Consider the following 17,979-nt stretch of genomic DNA (forward strand, 5'->3'; position numbering starts at 1 on the left):
TAACTTATATTTGGAGTTAAGGGATACTTTCTGTGTTTGCTTCAGCACATAGTCCCAGTCTTCATCTCCAATAGGGCCCCCCAGGACCTCCTCCCACCTCCTCTGCGGTGCTTCTTCCTCCCACAGCGCGTCCAACACCAACCCGCTGTAGATCCATGAGACCAAGCGCCTCCCCCCCTCCTGCGATTGGATCACCTCTTGCTAAAGTGGCCACGTCAGAGGCTGCGCCGGAAACGTGGGAAAAAGATCTTGAAGCGTATGACGCAGCCGAAAATAAAGGAAGATATCCAGCGCCGAGCTGCCCCCCGGCCTGCTGGACTGTAAGGAACATCCCTTCTATAAACGGATTGCAGAGGGTCTCGATTCCTAATCTGCTCGCCCATTGCAAATAAGCCTGTTCGCTAGTTCTAGCCAGCCCAGGAATGTGCCTTGCCGGTAGGAGGGGCGAGTACAGCGTAGGAATGCCTACCTTCCCCACCATCACAGCACATGTGATCTTGACGACATTTAGTGTATTGGGCGACGTTGTGGGTTCCTCGATAATCACTGCTCGCAACAGGGCGGGAGCCACCAGTCCCCTTTTTACTTATGTGTGGTCTCACAAAGTGTGTGGCGTACCAATGCCCAAGAAATTGTTCCTGCGCTGCCCAGTAGTATCATTCCAGGTCAGGTAGAGCCAAGCCACCTCTTGTCATTGGCTGCATCAGTGTTGTGTTTGCTACTCTTCCCTACCCACAGTAAATCAAGAATAAGCTCCCGCAGCCTTTGAAAAAAGGTGCTTCTTAGGCAGAATCCAGTGCAGTTCCTTTAAGGAGCACTACACCAGATTAGGACTACAGGTGACAACAATAAAATCCCCTTTGGTATCAGTCTGTACCACAAAGATTTAGTTGGTAGCTGTGGCTGAGCAGCCAGACTTATCTCAAGAGGGAGATGAGCAGTATTCAGGGTTTACACAATAGGTCTACTGTAATGTGGCACAAGGAAACACTGACCAAAGCTTTATATTTAAAACTTTGTAAGCATTGTAAAACACATGTATCAGTTATCAAACAAGTTAAATTAAGTCAAAGGAAAAATATACACACTCCCAAGTTAAATTGTAGACCAAGTGCACCAAAGTGAAAACTGAGCAAAACAGCACAGTGAAAACTACACACAAGGGATCCTCTAACAATTCCTCACAAGGGCGGGAAAGCACATGTTATCTAGAAATAGTTTCTTATACACCGTAGCCACACTTTCCATCAGTTTGTGAACCAATTCAGCAAGACAGTGCAGCAGTATAGGCAATACTTAAAATGAAAACTGAGCAAAATGGCATTTCACAATGTTTAAGAATAGGAAGGAAATGGTAGTTAAAAGAAATAGGTGCACCACACAGTTCTCAGTGAGAACCAATCTAAAGAAAGCAGATCTAACAAATGTGACCAGAGTCAGTAGGCCTGTGCCAGAGTCAGTGGTACAGGGCAAGTACCCAGAAGCAAAAATGTTCTTGTAGCTGCAATCAAGTCTTTGGTTAATGAAGTTGAAAAGGTAGTTGCAGAAGTTGAAAAGACAATGTTAAGAGAGAGGGGCGGCCAACCCAACAGGTAGGTAAAGGATTTAAAACACCTTTAGCACTACCGTGAAGAAAGGGCGGCCTGGCGGAAAAAATGTACCTTAAAATGAAGAAGTGGCTCCTGCGGTGGCGGTTGTTCCTGGTAGTTCCTGCAGTTCGGGTGATCCAGCAAAGGAAGAGAGGCTCTCGTTGTGGTGGAAGGTTAATTCAACTTGGGAGTGTGTATATTTTTCCTTTGACTTAATTTAACTTGCTTGATAACTGTGATACATGTGTTTTATTAGAAGTGTCTAAAATAAATATATAACTACTTTTTAAATACAAAGCTTTGGTCAGTGTTTCCTTAGGGCATAGTACAGTAGACCTATTGTGTAAACCCTGAATACTGCTCATCTCCCTCTTGAGATAAGGCTGACTGCTCAGCCAAAGCTACCAACTAAATCTTTGTGGTACAGACTGATACCAAAGGGGATTTATTGCTCTCACCTGTAGTCCTAATCTGGTGTAGTGCTCCCTAAGGGAACTGCACTGGATTCTGCCTAACAGCGCTCGATAACAATAAGGGGATCTTAATGAAGAGATAGATAATTTTAACAAGGGAGATCCACCCAATTAACGTAAGCGGAAGTAATTGCCATCTCGCCACTGCCTCTTGAAGATTCCCAATGGCCCTCCCGTAGTTTTCACAAAATATTTCTTCCCGATTACGAGACCCCAGCACCCCCAGGTACCGGACACCAGTGGTCTCCCACATGAGGCCGACCTCGTCTTTAAATGCCCTAGTCTCTTCCGTGAGGGGGAGCACCACAGGCTTGCTGTGATTGATTCTCAGGCCTGAGAACGCCCCAAACCTATGCACTTCCCTCATCACCGGACACGGGTTCCCTCATCACCGGACACAGATTATCCTGTGGGTCATCAATGTAGAGGGCCACGTCATCCGCGTACAGAGAAATAATCAATCTGTGCAGTCCCCTCTGGATGTGCCGATCCCTGAGGATCGCAGCCAGTGGCTCCATTACGAGGGCAAAGAGGAGCAGAGAGAGAGGGCAACCCTGCTGGGTCCCTCTCCCCATAACAAAGCCGGCCCATCTCGCCCGCCTCACCACAATTCTTGCTGAGGGGTTAGCGTAAAGGAGAGAGACTGTAGTGTGTTCTCTCCCAGCGTGGTACTCAGCATTACTGTGTGTCGTACTGCGGTTCAGCGTCTGCAGCTCTCCTCTCTCCCCCTCCTTCTCACTGTCAGATGTAGCCGGGCACAATTTAAACTTCCCGGCTTGATAATTCATTTTCCAACAGCTAGACCACTGCATTGGTCTTCCAGGTCTTGACATTTTCATTACTCTGTGATTCTTTCTTGTGTCATTGGTCATGGGACCCTTTATATTTGTATTTGTATTTTATTGAATTTATATAGTGTTTTTTAATCCAAAACGCTTTACAAGAGGAACCAACAATATACAGCAAGCATTACATAACAATTGAATTAAACCAGAAAGCAGTACAAAAACAATTTACATTATGGAAGCGGAAGAAGAGGAGGGAGGGGTCAAGGAGAGAGAAGAAATAAAGGGTGGGGGGAAAAGGAGAGAGAAGAAGTATGAGAGGAGGGAGAGGGAGTAAGGAGAAGGAAGGGAGTGAGGAGAAGGAAGGAATGGAGGAGGGTGAGAAACGTACATGAAATTAGGAAGGAGAGAGTGGAGAGAAAGGAGAGAGAGAAAGGGGGAAGGAAGTAAGAAAGGAAAGGAGAGGTTGGGGAGAATATTAAAAGAAGTAGGAGAAAGCAAAGGGTTTTAAGGAGGCGAGTGAAAGATAGGATTTTAAGGAGGCACAAAAGTAAGTAAAGGAGGAAGGAGAGCGGATGGAAAGAGGGAGGCAGTTCCAGTGGAAAGGGGCAAGGAGTTGAAAAGAGCGGAAGCGAGAAGGGGCACAGGGTGGAGGTGACTGAGGAAGTGGATACTAAACTTCGTTGGAAGGGATCCTCACTACTCCCTGCTTCTTCCTTGTCCCAGTTGTCCATATACTACCCATCATGGGTAGTATATGGATACTCCCAATATTCTTTTTTTTTTTGGTAATGTGGGGCAGGTGAACTGCACCAAGTACCACCTGCCCCTAACAGCCTTTTCGGTTCATATAGGACCAAGGGCCTGCACAACGGGCCCAACTGCCCAAAAAAATTCACCATTATTCAATAAATATTGGTGCTGTTGGGAGACAGTCGGCCCTGCGCTCCAGGCCTTCATCCATACTGCTTTATATCTTAATGTAACTGCAGCAGGGCTCTACACTCCTGGCCGCCTATTCCCAAAAGCACATTGTTTTGTTAGGGAGGGGCACAGGCTTGCCCCCAAAGACACTATTATTTATTAAAAGGTACATTTGACGGCAGGCGGCCCCCAATAAAAGCTTCTGCCCTTTTTCCAAATTCTGATTTAGGGGACTGTGGGCTTGGGGCCATCTTTGATTGGGCTGCATTAAATTCAGCTGAAGCCAGACCCAGGATTTATTTTCTTTCTGAACTGTTGATGTGCGCATCACCTGTTTTTGAAGCAGCGCCCCACTTGGAATACAGCTGATGTAGACCAAGATGGACCTTATGTTCAATGTGAAGTTAGTGGACAAACTATTTCATGTTTAGTCGACACTGGAGCCAATAGATCAGCAATTCGTTTTGACTGTTTCCCGGACATTCCTTTATCCTTTGAGACCATCAATGCCATGGGCATCTCAAATACCCCAGTACCAAACTTATTGGAGCAGTGGATTACCCAGGGACTATACACTGGCCAGAGTTCTCTTAGATTCCCAAGTAAGAATGCTGAAGCAGTAATAGTGATGTTGCACTTTACCAAGACGAAATTCCATTTCCTATCCCTATTAGCATGAGCATCATTTAAGGGGGGGGGGGGCAGGGGTGTTTGTTCCCCCCCCCCAACTTTCATGGCACACCATTTTTGTCCGCATTCATTTGGCTGGGGAAACCTTTCTTCAGATGTCATGCCCCACCCGCAACATTTTCAGCAAAGTTACTCCATTGCCTATCAGGAACAACAAAATATGAAACGTTACACTGATTTGCTACCTAGTGCTTAATCCAGCCTCCCTACTATGTACCACTTTAGATGGAGAATCTCATGGGTGTGTAGCTAGAACTGACAAGCTTCTGCAACAGAGAAGTGACCCGTCTGATACACCAACCCAGAAAGCAGAATTGTTATACTTCGTGCAACAATCATCCTACAGAGACAAGAACAGGCAAGATGGTAGCTGAGTATGCAGTTTGTTCCTTGGTAGATGCTATAGAAAGTGGTAGATTGTGTGAAAGAGCAGAGCGCCACAAATAACCACAGTGACTCTTGAGAAAACGTTAAAGGGTGTTTATTATAATAAATTGTCAGAATGGCGCGCCCGTTTCCTTAATTCTAAGTTATGGGGGATGATTGGTGCTAGGACCGTCCCTCTTCTCTCACTCAGCTTTCCCGGACCTAGTTGGCGCTAGAGTGCCCAACCGAGATGGCGGTCTCTCGGTGAGTTCCGTGTGTGGCTCTAATAATATCCTGAAACTATCTGCATTGGAGGCACATACAGCTACAAGTCCCACGTGCCTGAGGGGTGAAATAAGCCCCCCCCCCACAGCGCCCTGGTATCTGGAGCACCTCAGATCCCTCCCCGCACCACAGCAATATATATCCACGGCGCCAGCAGGTGTGCTAGCTGGAAGGCCATGGCGAATATTTGAGAGCGGGCCGTTACATCTCCGTGGACAGTGCCACAGCACTGTAGCACCCCTCTGGACAGGGCACAACAGCAGCCTGTGTGGCGGAGGGGCCGGAGAGCAGCCCGACCCGGCCTTCCTGGTGATAAGAGGAATGGCCAAAAAGAGCATGTCGTAGCCTGAGAGCGGAGGCTGTGTGGAGCGCCCCCCCCCCCGGGGCCTCAGCGTGTACTGCACCCACCGGTGAGCCCACGGAGGACGGTAGCCAGAGGGGAGATGCGAGCAGGGTGAGGGGATATGCCCTCCCTCCTGGGATGCAGCAGAGCGGCGCCCCTCCCGGGAGGCAGGCAGATCCAGGCCCAAAGAGGATCAGGGAGACTGCATGACACGGCCGGAGAACGGAGGCAGTGTGGAGCCTGTTCTCGCACCTAAACCACTGACTGGAGCGCGGGGATAGCCGGTGGGCCTACAGGTTGGCTGAAGGTGTGCTCCTCGGTGGGTCGGGGAGACTGACCGTCAGGAGACCCAGATGATTGGATAGATGGGCAGCACTGGCCTAGAACATTGTGGCGAGGCTGGGAGGTGGCAGCAGTCTGGAGCCCGCCTCCGATTCGAGGCAGCCCAGAGGGGAGGCCACTGGATGGTGTACACGCTCAGAGAGGATTGGGGGGTGGGAGCATCGGCCTGAGATCCCTCCCTGCGGCTGGTTAATGGGGGAAAGGTGCCCCAATAGTGGCGCCTCTGGGAGCCACCTGCCCACAGACCCCTGTTTCCTGGACTGGGGGGAGAACTCTGCGATTCCCCATCCCGGTTGGCGGGGGCCAAACCATTGTGTGGCTGGAGGTGGCGAGAGCCCAGGATCCTGCTGGACTGGCCCCACTCCTGCCTGACTGGAGTGCCCAGGATGGTTGGGGCCCCGGTGTACATTGCGGGGATGAGTCCCAAGCTCAGCAGCTGACTCAAGGGGAACCTACACCGGCCCTGGAGTCAGGATCTAGGACGGAACTCGCCCACTAACAGTCCAGAACTCGAAGCGACCTGCCCCTGATATGGGAAAGTCTGATAAATCGCAGCAGAAACTTACCTTCGAGAGGGGGGGGGCATCCAGAGTGGCCAAACCACAACACCAGGCGTAGACGTCTAACCCACCAGAGGTAATGATGGAGGGAGCCGCCCAGATCCCAGAAGTGGACATTAGGCAAATATTGCAAGATCTGAAGGTGGGCATTGGTGGTCTCGACTCTAAATGGGACTCATTCTCCTCCAAGGTTGACTTGCTACAACATTGTTTGGACAAGCACGTGGACTGCCTTGATGAGGTGGAGCATAGAGTGTCACGCCTGGAAGATGATTCAAACTCACTCGACGCCATGGTGTTGTCTCTAGAGGCCTAGATGAAGGTGGTGTCTGCCAAAAACGAGCACTTAGAGGGCAGTGCCTGCCGTAACAACATACGCCTGGTGGGGATCAGAATGCCAAGGGCAGCTGAAGATGGAGGCATTTGTCGAAACTCTTTGCAAGGACTTTTTCGGGGGATCGAGCTCTCCCCTCTGTTCGTGGTTGAGAGGGCCTACTGCATACCAGCGACTCGCCCAGGGGCGGCCCCCGTCCCATCATCGCTCGCCTTCTGAATTACAGAGACCGGGACACGATCCTTTGTCTGGCCAGAGCAAAGGGGGACCTCCAGTACAACGGGGATAAAGGCCAGATATACCCTGATTTCTCTGTGGCGGTGCAGGCCTGCAGTGTCCTTTATAGAGACTAATATTGTGTACTCCATTCTGTTCCAGGCAAAGCTTTGGATCCAACATGAAGGAAAGAGACAGTTCTTCACCTCACCGGAGACAGCAAGCTCTTTTCTGGACGAGATCGGCAGACGCCGCCCCATAACAATCCAAGACCACGGTAAAATGAAAGACTGCGAATGGGGGGGCCGTGAGGACACAGGGTGAGGAAGCTCGGGACAGCCTTAGCAAAGGGGGCAGCCCATACAGCAATGTGATGAGTGCTAGCACCCTAGATGTTTGAACCAATGTGCCTATAATACACTGGTACTGTCTAGGGTGATGAAGCCCCGAGGACTTGGCCAGGCACTAGCACCCCGAGCACGGCATTGGTTTATGGTTTAGGGGATGGGGAAGGGTTTAACCGGCGTGTTGGGGATTGCCCGTTGGAGAGGGTGAAGAAAGGGGGTGGGTTGGGGATATAGGATTAGAGGAGGGGGGGTTGGCAGGGAGGGGTGGGAATTATGGGGTTGTTTTGGTTGGGGGTGATTTGGTTCCCCTCGGAGCGTCATACCACTACATCAAACAACGCAGTCAGGTCCTCTTCATGAGAATCAAATTATGGGCGGGGGTAAACAATCTTCATTACTTGTGCGCCCTGGGAAGCAACAGAGTTTCGGGTCGCGGCATGGAATATTAGGGGCGGTAACAACCCTTCCAAGATCTGGAAAATTGTGCTATACCTTAGGAGGCACCAGATAGATGTGGCTTTTATCCAGGAGACCCATCTCATTCCATCCTCTGAGCGCAAGTGGGATGCGCACTGGGGTTGCCATAGGTACATCTCCTCCTACTCTTCCTATGCCAGAGAGTTGGCCATCCTGATAGCCAGGGGGGTGAAACTTTGCCTGATTTAAGCAGCAAGGGACCAGGATAGGAGGGCTCTCATGGTGTTCTTGAGGGAGTGTTTGTGGCCTTGGTGAACTCCTACGGTCCTAACGTGGAAAGGCCGAATGCATTTGATTGGATAATGGTGCAACTAGCGGGGTGTCAGAATGCCACTATTGTTTGGTGGAGAGACCAGAACACAATGTTGGATCCCACACAAGATAGAACTGGGGTTAATTGGGGTGGCGCGACTAAGGCGAGCTTACAGGTCTGAGAAATCTGCAACATATGACCTTATAGATGCATGGAGGCACCAGCACCGGGAGGTCCAGGACTACACGTATCACTCTTGGGTTCATGGATCCAGCTCTCAGCTGGACTATTTGTTGGTATTCCGAATGGCGAGCTTCTAGTGGGGTGACAGTCATATACTTCTGTGTACTTTATCGGATCACTCCCGTGCTTTTAGAATGCATGCTGAGGGGCAAGGGGATGGGGGCCCACTCCAGGAGATTTAAGGCAGGTACACTTCAGGACCCAGTGTTCCTTTGGGAACTACAGTGGGCAATCCAATCCTACCTTCAAAATAACAGGGCTCCATCTCCACCGTGGGAGTACTCTGGGAAAACCTCAAGTGCTATGTTGGGGGGGTGTGTATGTCCAAAGAGAACGGGATTCTCCATCAGGTGGGAACTCGCAATAGGGGAGTCTCGGATAAAGGATCTAGAGGGGGGGTATGCAGTGACAACAGACCCCCGGACCCTGACACGGTTTTGCGAGGAGTTAGATAGGTTTAGGGCCAATGCAGACCGGGAGATCCGGTCCCTAGCCAGCAGCCATCAGGTATGCCAATATGGTGAGGGGCAGAAACGAGGGCACTATTGCGCGACTGAGAGTGGCTGACAGACGTCCCCCACAGGTGGATTGCATGAGAGACCCCTGGGGTAGGGCGGTGCACTCAGAAGAGGATATTGCGGCTGTGTTCCAGGCCTTCTATGAGCAAATGTATGGATCCCAGTACTCGGGGGACCCAGAGGCCCTGCATGTCTATCTAGAGGGGGTGGAACTATACTGGGTGGAAGCACTACTCCTGAGCCTCTCAATCGGGAGATCTCCCTGGAGAAAATCATAGCATTGATTAGGGAGCTCCCATGGTCAAAGTCACCGGCGCCTGACGGCTTACCAGGTGAGTTTTACAAGGCCTATGCCTCTATGCTCAGAGTATATGTGGAGTCGCTGGTGACGGGGACTCTGCCCCCGACGAGGCGCAAGGCAAACATCGTGCTAATACATAAACAAGGGAAACCACCCGAAGACTGCTTCATACCAGCCAATTTCTTTAATAAACGTCAATAACAAAATATTTGCTGAAGTCCTTGCGAGGAGACTGCTCCCTCTTATGCCTGGTCTGGTATTGGCCGATCAGGTGAGATTTATCCCCGGGAAGAACACCACATTCGGCCTTCGACGTCTCTTTGGGGTTGTTGAGGCGTGTGATTCCCTCCTCCCAGGCGATCACAGATTTTTTAGATGCTGAGAAGGCCTTCGACTCAGTCGAATAGCCCTTCTTATTCACAGTACCTCAAAAGCTCGGACTCGGCCCCCACTTTATTAGACTTTAGACCGCAGAGATAGAGAGTGAGCAGCGGGAACCGCGCACCACGAAAAGATAAACGCCAAGGGTACTTCGCTTAACCGGGCGTACACAAAGCCAATAAGCTGAAGCAGGAGCGCTTGAGTCAACCGGTAAGCCGATGAGAAACAGAGGGGTTCAGAGTTACCAGCGCATGTGTAGCACTCCATAGGAATAACACAGACTGAAGGAAACCAAAGAGAGAGGAGGCCAGAAGTTACTGGTGAACCTGGAGAGCACAAGTGGGTTCCCGGATGGCCTAATAAAGTTAGTTGCTACTTGAAAACACGAGATGCCAAAAACAAAGCCGCTAAAGAAATAAAAAGATTTGTAAAACAAGTGTGGGGAATCCTGCGGATCCCTCACCAAAACCCTGCCTAAAGTCTCCTCCCAGGTAGCCAGGAGAGGGTGACGCTTCCTGATCCCAATCCTGGGGTGGTTTACTGTGGGAGGAGCACCTGGGTGGAGGCGAGGCCCAGGGTAGTGAGGAGTTTCCGTGGGATGAGGCACATTATTTGTCTTCTGGGAGGGTCACTCTTACCACCATTTCAGAGGAGGTTCTGACTTATTGTCATTTTAATATATCTCACCCTCCTGGTAAGATTGAAATGGTAAGCTCCAAGGTTTTAACTCTGCAACGTGTAATTCTGCAACATATTATATCAAAAGACCAGTTCTTTTGTATTCCTAAGAATAAGCATCTTCCACAAAAGGTATACCAAAAGGAGTGACGGAAATGTGGCCTTTGTTATACCATCTGTCGCTAATTAGATTAAACCCCAAATATTAAGGGAATTAAAACCACCCTTAAAAGGGTGAAAGAAGTGGAAACTCCCAATTTCCTTAAAATGAACTACATGTCCCAGAATCCCACAGGGACTGAGACGAAGAAGAGGGCCGAGGAGGCATGTAGAAGTAAAGAACAGGCAAGTAGGCCTAATAGCCTTTGCCTGGGTCAGGCAATTAACATTAAGGGTCCGCCCCTGAAGTCAATTGCTCCACCTGAGCAGCATAAAAGGCTGCAGCAGGAAGGAGCTGGAGCAGGAGCTGTGAGGCTGGCAGTAGTAGTAGAAGGAGAAGAGCACGAGGCTGGCAGTTCATGAGGAAGTGTGATAACTTGAGAGACGCCGGGACGAGAGAAGAGCTGATTTCACCTGCAGGTTCTGAGTTGGTCCTGTGTTCACAAACCCTGCTTTGAGAGGGGCGTGCTGAAGTTGGTCTTCTTCGCAGGTGTGCCTAGTAGCTGTGACTGCAGAGCTGAGATTGTGCTGCAACCCGAGGCCTGTATGCAGAATCAAGCCGATGGAGAGAGAGTGAAGGAGACTCCCTGTGGTCTAGGCTGGACCGGAGTCACCCAAGCTGCAGTGGGGTGTCCCCCCAAAGAGTGCATGAAACAGTAGTATCAGGAAGAAAAGTCGGGAAGTGGAAGCAGCCCGCAACCGCAGGGTTTCTAGTGCCGATGAGTGAAGCTCCATACTCCGATTCACTGAAAAATCCTTGCCGGTAACTGTAACCAGCTCAATTATAACTTGCGTAGAAGTGAGAGCGAGTAGAAGTTGTTTGTTGCTGTGAAAAGTCTTAAAAACAAAAGAAATGTATCACACGCACATTTAATGCAAGTCGGAGTGCTCACGTAAACAAAAAGCTTTACATTTTCCATTGTTGAACTATATAACTTTACTGGAGTGGCACGTGTCTCCAATTAAGAGGGAGAACGCTGTTCTAAATCACTCTGAAGGTTAAAACTTACTTTCATGATTTGTTACAAGAACTATTACATCAAAGAAAGGTTGTGTAACTGACTTTGACATTAGGGACTTAAAATCCCATAATTCCCTTAGTACTGGGACGAGGAAGACGGTTAAAAATGTCCAATGTTGCAGGAGTGATCAGGTCATTAATTTAAATGAGCCTTACCTAAGGGAGACAGAGAGGCTAAAAAAGCCCCCTCAGGTGCAGGCCATATAAAATGCAGAAAAGCAGACAAGCAAAGAACGCAGACATCCGAAGCAGCGTGGTACTTGTTTGCAGCCCAAACAGAAGCTGGGAGCGAGAGAGAAGACGCCGGGACTACTGTGCGGCAGTTCACGGCTGCCGGTCCTGAGAGGGTCTGGTACTCTCAAATCCTGAAGTGCAGAGGCAGCACAGCAGGAAGCGAAAGCAAGGGAAGGTTTCATTCCCAGGAAGTGGTCTCTGGTGCTTGGCGTGCACCAGAGGGTCTCCAGAGCAACAGGGGATCCCGTTGCAGGTGGCAGGGACGAAGGTGGACTCAAGAAGCAGTTTGCCAGGTCGCGAGGAGCCACAGAAGGAAGTCCTGTGAGCGGCAAAGGGACAGGAGACGCAAGGCTTACCCAATGAATTCACATGATGGTAGTGATCCCGGAGTGCTCCTTACCCACTTGCATATCCCACAGAGGCACTCATTTGAAGAGCAGCACTTGCGTATGTATAAAACCTTGAAGTTAATTTTGAAAGCTGAACCACTGGAAAGCAGCACTTGGGTGTGAGTGAAAGTGGTCACTAAAGTAATTTTGAATACCGAACCATTGAGCAGCAGCGAAGTTCTATAAAAGAAACCCAATTGACTATAACGCTGGACATGTAAGTCTATGGTAAACAACCAGCCGATGGGGCAATATTGTTGAAAGGTAATACTCACAAGTTTTGCCCAAGCCAAAAGCTACTGATATCAAGGTAGATAAAAATTAATCAATATTGCCAACAACAGAAGGAGGCAAACAAAAGATCTATAAGCGGTGAAACCTCATGCTCAGATTTTATACAACCTAGGGTAAATGTTGCTGTAGACACGCATTGCCAAAGCCACGAGAGAGGCAGAGAAAGAACCAGTGCTTTTCAATGTTTGGTTGCCGCTGTAGTGGGGAAACAAGAGTGACAAAACGAGGCTGCCCTTCTGGGAAAGATATTCAGAAGGAGAGGAGCATTTTTAAAGAGCACAGATTTGAACCTTGTTTTCCCTAAAGAGTAAAGAGTTTCGAAACTGCAATTTGTTGAATACTGCAAACCAGTTGTGAACCTCTTGCCAGTTGATCTTAATCACAAAAGCACTTGTTGTTGTGAAACATTGTTCAAGCAGGGCAGTATACCCGGATGGCAAACCTTTGGAGGTAAAAGGCCTGGCATGGGAGTAAACCAGGTGGAAGTTGAAGAAGTGCTACAAAGTGGTCTTGCCAGAGACATTTGATGTGCTTGTGCTACTGATGAAAGGAGCTGTTTAAAGCTATCAAGAAGTTGTTTCTTTAAACTCATCAATTGTGGAAAATCATCCTGACCAAGACAATGATTGTCATCCTGACTAAGACAACTATTGTTGCTATTGGTGAACTGCAAAGTTGTTCATTATCTGAAGAAGCTACATTATATAAGGAAGAAGAGCCTTTTGTTTACTTTGTTGAAAAATCGGAGTATTGGAACTTTTTGTTTGACAATTTGAACTGGCAAAAAACTGTGTTGTAACTTTGTTGCAGGTGAGGATTTCCTTATTTTCTTTTCTTGAACTGTGAAGCAGAAAGCTGGGAAAGAGGAATTTCCCTAGATTCTAAGAGGTTGTGATTACAATCATTATTGTTTTGAACTTCCATGCATGTCCTTATTCATTTGTTGTATATGAGTGTGAGGGACAGATATCCCTTATTAGAGTATTTCCTTTAGTTATTTTAGGAAGGGAAATCCTCGTTAGGTTAGGTATATCGAGGCGCTTATCCCACCTTGTTAAAAGAATAAAATGGCATTTGTTGAGAAAACCTTACAAAGTGGTCCACCTCACATTTGTGACCCCACACAAATTGTTCTCTTTACACATCCAAACACTCTGCCAGTGACTCCCCTTCATACTGTCGGCAGTTGAAGATTTTTCTGTATCAGTCTTCCTGTGGTGCACAAATGGAATAGTAGTTAAGTCGGTTTCGAGCTTGTTCTAGTCGATTTGCACGCCTGGATCAGCTGCTGACCACCAACTCTGTTGCGCAAGTCTCTCTCTAAATGTATGCTTCTTATCACCTTCAAGAGCTGATGGACATCAGCCTAAGCAGTGTTGTAACACTGGATAACATTATGGAAAGCCCCAACAAATTACTGAGGCTCCTCTCTTATGTTTGGAAATTGTTTAATCGAGTTCTTTATGTCTCCAAGAGACCATGCGGCATGTACTGTCACTAGGTTATTCTCTTTCTCATCTGTGCCTGCCGTCCTAGTCCTAGGGACGTGTCCCAAAGGCGCTTGGAGTATCAGAGGGTTTGTTCCATAATTCATAGCTCCTCTCATTAGAGAGGCAGTGAACATAGAGGATAATGGGTATCAGTGAGAACATGAGGCGCCAACTCCTCAGGGGGGGTCAGTTTTTGGCCATGGGCTGCCGGTGCCCCTGCCCATGTTCTTGGTGTCTGAAAGTGATGGGAGCCTTCAGGCATCTGCTGTCAAACAATCGGTCCTTGAGGGTGCTGTTGTCCTACTGCTTCCGTGGGCATAGCGTCATTGTAACAGTCCTGGGCACGGTGGTCAAGACGCCAGTCTGCGCACACTGTTGATCAGGCATATATAATCTTGTGAAAATATCTAATATATCCTCTGCAGTTTCCTCCTCCTGCTTATCTTTTACCAATTGAGGGCAAAGAAGAGTGGGTGCTGGTCCCATTTCCTCTTCTGTCTGCCTTTTATTCCTTAGATTTTTAATTTGGTCTCTTATCCTTTTGTTCAAATCTTGGAACCCTCTAATTTTTGATGTGCTCTCTTTCAGATGCCTCCTCTTGCCAGGTAGCCTAGGCCACCTACTGCTTCGGTTCAAACTTTTCCTTCCTTGTCTCTGTGTGCCTTAAAACGGTTAGACGAAATGTACCTTCGAGTAGGAACTGGTTGTGCCAATTTTCCCACATCAAAATGTGCCACACATCTATGTACTTGCGTGTGTGTGGTTATATCTTGTGAACATAAAATTAGTCTGTCCCCCCCGCCCCCCCTTAGGTGGTAAGGGTGCTTGCATAGACTGTTCAGTTCCTATCTATGTCTCTGATTTTAGTTTTAGCATTACAGTATCTGCGGTTGCAACACCCTAGTTATGTATAAGTTGGACTCCAAGAAACATTATTTATTTTGATGCTTATAACTTTGCTCCCGTTGCAAAAATGTCTTCAAAACGTTCCCCAGAAATATAGAACTGACCATTTTTGGGACAGTTTTATGAGGATCTGTCAAGGAGGACAGAGTTGCTGGGGTATCTCAAAACTTGTGTTACCAACGCAGTTATCCATAGTCCAGTTTTTGCTTTTACCTATATCCCTAACTCTGGACGGATTCTTGCTGACCTTTTGTGAGGACCTTGCATCTTGCCTGACTTGAGATCCTGTTCGGGTTTGGTGTACATTCGCCCATTTGTTTGTTTAATATATGGCCTATAGTGACCGAAATAACATTAGTGATGTTTGTCATCTCACGAGTTGTTCGCCTACCCAAATGTCTGTTTTAAGTGCCGTTACTGGCCACTTATGCTGGTGGACCCGCAGAATGCTAGGACAATGTAATATGGGTTCTTGGAGAAAAGACTGTGTGATTGTTGTGTTGCCCCATAGGGCCGGATGATTGTTCACACCTTGTGGGTTCCTGTGGATCTTTTGATTCAACATATGTAAAATGGGATTATTGCATCATCCTGGGCCACCCTAGTGCTTAGACAAGTTCAAATGGGTCACGCTGGGTTGCAACATGCCCCAAAAATGACACAACCCTGAGAATTTAAGTGCTAGTCCTTGAGTCCATGGAGCAGCTCTCTGGTCCACGTGTGGCTTTGAAACATTGTGTATAGGGGCATTATAAATACCCAATAAATAAAGTTAATCTTGTTGCCTCTTTATTCACAGATTGTATATAATTATTAACTGGTCTCGTCTAAGCTTGAATGTGCCTGTATTTCAGAAGAACTGCTGAGTAAAATGTATTTTTAAGCAGGTATTGAAAGGGTGTTGATGAAGGAAGCTGCCACAAAGGTGGCATGATTTAAGTTATAAACCTTTATTTCTTGAACTGGAAATACCCATCTATCCCTATCTCTATGAGGTATTTCCCTGTCTCAAACTAAAGCTAAAGGAATTGTCAGAATGTCGGTCACGTCATAGTTCCTCCGTGCCGTATCAAATCCTACTCTAACCCTCACACTATAACTAAAAGGTAAACTAACAAAGTTCCTGCTTCAGGAGAATGGCTCCCTTCACCTGCTTCTTGACGTGTCCAAAGAATGTTCTCTTACAGCAATAAATGCCAGGGGGAATGACGGGGAATTACTCCTTTCCCCTGGCGTCTTCAGCACAAGTCCTGGGCCTTTACGAGGAGAATGACTTCCTTCTCCTGGTATTGCTTGGCACAGTTCTTTCTCACTGTTGGGGTCCCAGACCCTTCTCTGGTGGCCAGTGGTTTCCTTGTTGCCACTGCGCCGAGGGAGGTTTCCTCTGATGTTAGGCTTTTCACTGTGGAGTCCCATGCCCTTCTCGCCCTAGGCTCATTAATGCCCTTGCTAATACTGGCTGGGGAAAAGCCACCTTAGCCTCTGTGCCAACCCCTCTGGTTCTCATGTACCTCCCCTTTACTCTTACAGGCCGCAGGTACGTTGCCAGGACTTCCTGGGACCGCAGCAATTTCTCTGGCTTTCCCCTGTACTCGTGGCTTTGAGGCGTCTTCCTGGCTTTGGGATTTTGTCTGCCGCCACTCTTTTGCACAAGTCCTTCTTTAATCCTCGTGCCTCCTTGGGGCCACCCTGTGTACCAGTATCATCACAATGATTTGTATGTCTTCTGTGTTATTCCTCCTTCTAGTACTTTGTGCTTTAGGCCCTATGTTACAACAATACATAGGTCTGCTTTCAATGCAGTGGCTCTGGACATCAGGGAGTGCTAAGGAATGTCGGGGAGTAACGACAATCATTGGGCTGTGCCCGAGGTGATCGTCCTTATTCCCAGATGGAGAGTTCCCTCCCCATGAAGTCCTCCCACATTAATACAACTCTAAGGGGACTATCTGGTAGCTGCCGGACCTCCCTAGCCTCATGGAAAAGGGATCTCCCTGGAGAGAATGCCGACACTCTGTGAATCATCACAGTATATATTGATATGCAGTTGGCGACATCGCTATCCTTTTCTTACTTAACCTAATGGAAGGCTTTATTTCTTTTAGGCCTCCTAAACCAGGAACTCCTGAGAAAGCAAAGGTTGCCCAGACGGTCACAAGTGGCGTGGTGCAAGGACAGATTAAACAAGGTATTTGTTTTTCAACAACATGCATTTCTTTTAATATGAAGTCATTTGTATTTGATGTTCACAAAACATGAACATGATTAATGTACCATGAGGAGAGAAAGAGGCACAGCAACAACTGGAAATGTCATCTAGTGTCTACCTTATTAGACCGTATAACCAGGAGACTAGCTTTCTAGTTTCAACTGCCCCTCATGGCCACTTTGAGTGATATTGGCCTTTCCTAAACTGTCAGAATTGTAAATCATTAGAATTGGATTGAATGCTGGCATTAGGCAGAACAATACAAAAAACGGTCCCACTCATCCTCAACATCACATCTGTACTCCATTTTAAACAATGTTATGTTCATTATATTCTGCCTCCTTTCTTGTTAAAATATTTTGTTCTGCTGCATTCAGAAAAAGACATTTGTATGTAACACAATTTTCACACATTGTTGTCATTTAGACTCTTTAAAACAATGTGATCATTGTTTTAATAAAGTAGCCCACTGGCAGTGCTCCAGATAAGATCTGGAATTGGGAGTATTGTACTCCCTATTTTTTAAAGTTGGGAGTGAAATAATTTTTAGGGAGTAAAAAAAAAAATTAATTCGAATGTCCAATGCGAGTATTTTATAAGTGGGAAAATATGTTTTAACTGGAAAAAAATATTTCTTTTCAACTAGTTATTCATGCACATTAAAAGATACAGGTTTACTTCTTCTGATCAAGCAGTTATAACAGTAGTTTCTTCCTGTGCTGCTATGTGGGTTTCTGGTCCAAACATATCAATGGAGCTGTGTGGGTGAATGCAGAGCCGCAAGATGCTCTGTGTCGGTTTCTTATTTTTAGTTGGGAGTATTTCTACTCCGTATTTTTATTTTTGGGGGTGTTTGCTTATTTTTAGGGAGTAAAAGTCGCCGATACACCCCTTATCTGTAGGGCTGGGCACTGGAATGCGTTGCTTATCACTGGCATTAAAAAGTCGACTTACACATTTGACTACTAACGCTAAAATGACCTCCAGCCATATATGTATTCCTACTGCTAATTCCCATTAAAGAACAAAATACTACTTGTGAAAATGACTGCCCCAAATTAGATCAACTCTGAGCTAGTCCTAAAATTGGTAAAACCAGTAACCATCTGCTGCAATGCCATGCAAACCTTGTGTGTGATGTTTGAAGAATCATATTGAAGCTGTTTGTGCTG

The 17,979-nt window shown here is 47.4% G+C and overlaps 1 protein-coding gene across 4 annotated transcripts in view; it reads left to right on the forward strand.

Annotated features, from left to right (window-relative positions):
• WDR7 (WD repeat domain 7) overlaps positions 1 to 17,979 on the forward strand; it is a 2,460,073-nt gene that overhangs the window by 884,511 nt on the left and 1,557,583 nt on the right. For all 4 annotated transcript variants that reach the window (XM_069627029.1, XM_069627030.1, XM_069627031.1 and 1 more), the window contains one exon: positions 16,704 to 16,786. In XM_069627029.1, the coding sequence (XP_069483130.1) occupies positions 16,704 to 16,786 (83 nt within the window). The remainder of the gene's footprint in view (positions 1 to 16,703; positions 16,787 to 17,979) is intronic.

This window comes from Ambystoma mexicanum, chromosome 6p (assembly GCF_040938575.1).
Source record: "Ambystoma mexicanum isolate Mex_15411 chromosome 6p, UKY_AmexF1_1, whole genome shotgun sequence".
In the NCBI taxonomy this organism is placed as follows: domain Eukaryota; kingdom Metazoa; phylum Chordata; class Amphibia; order Caudata; family Ambystomatidae; genus Ambystoma; species Ambystoma mexicanum.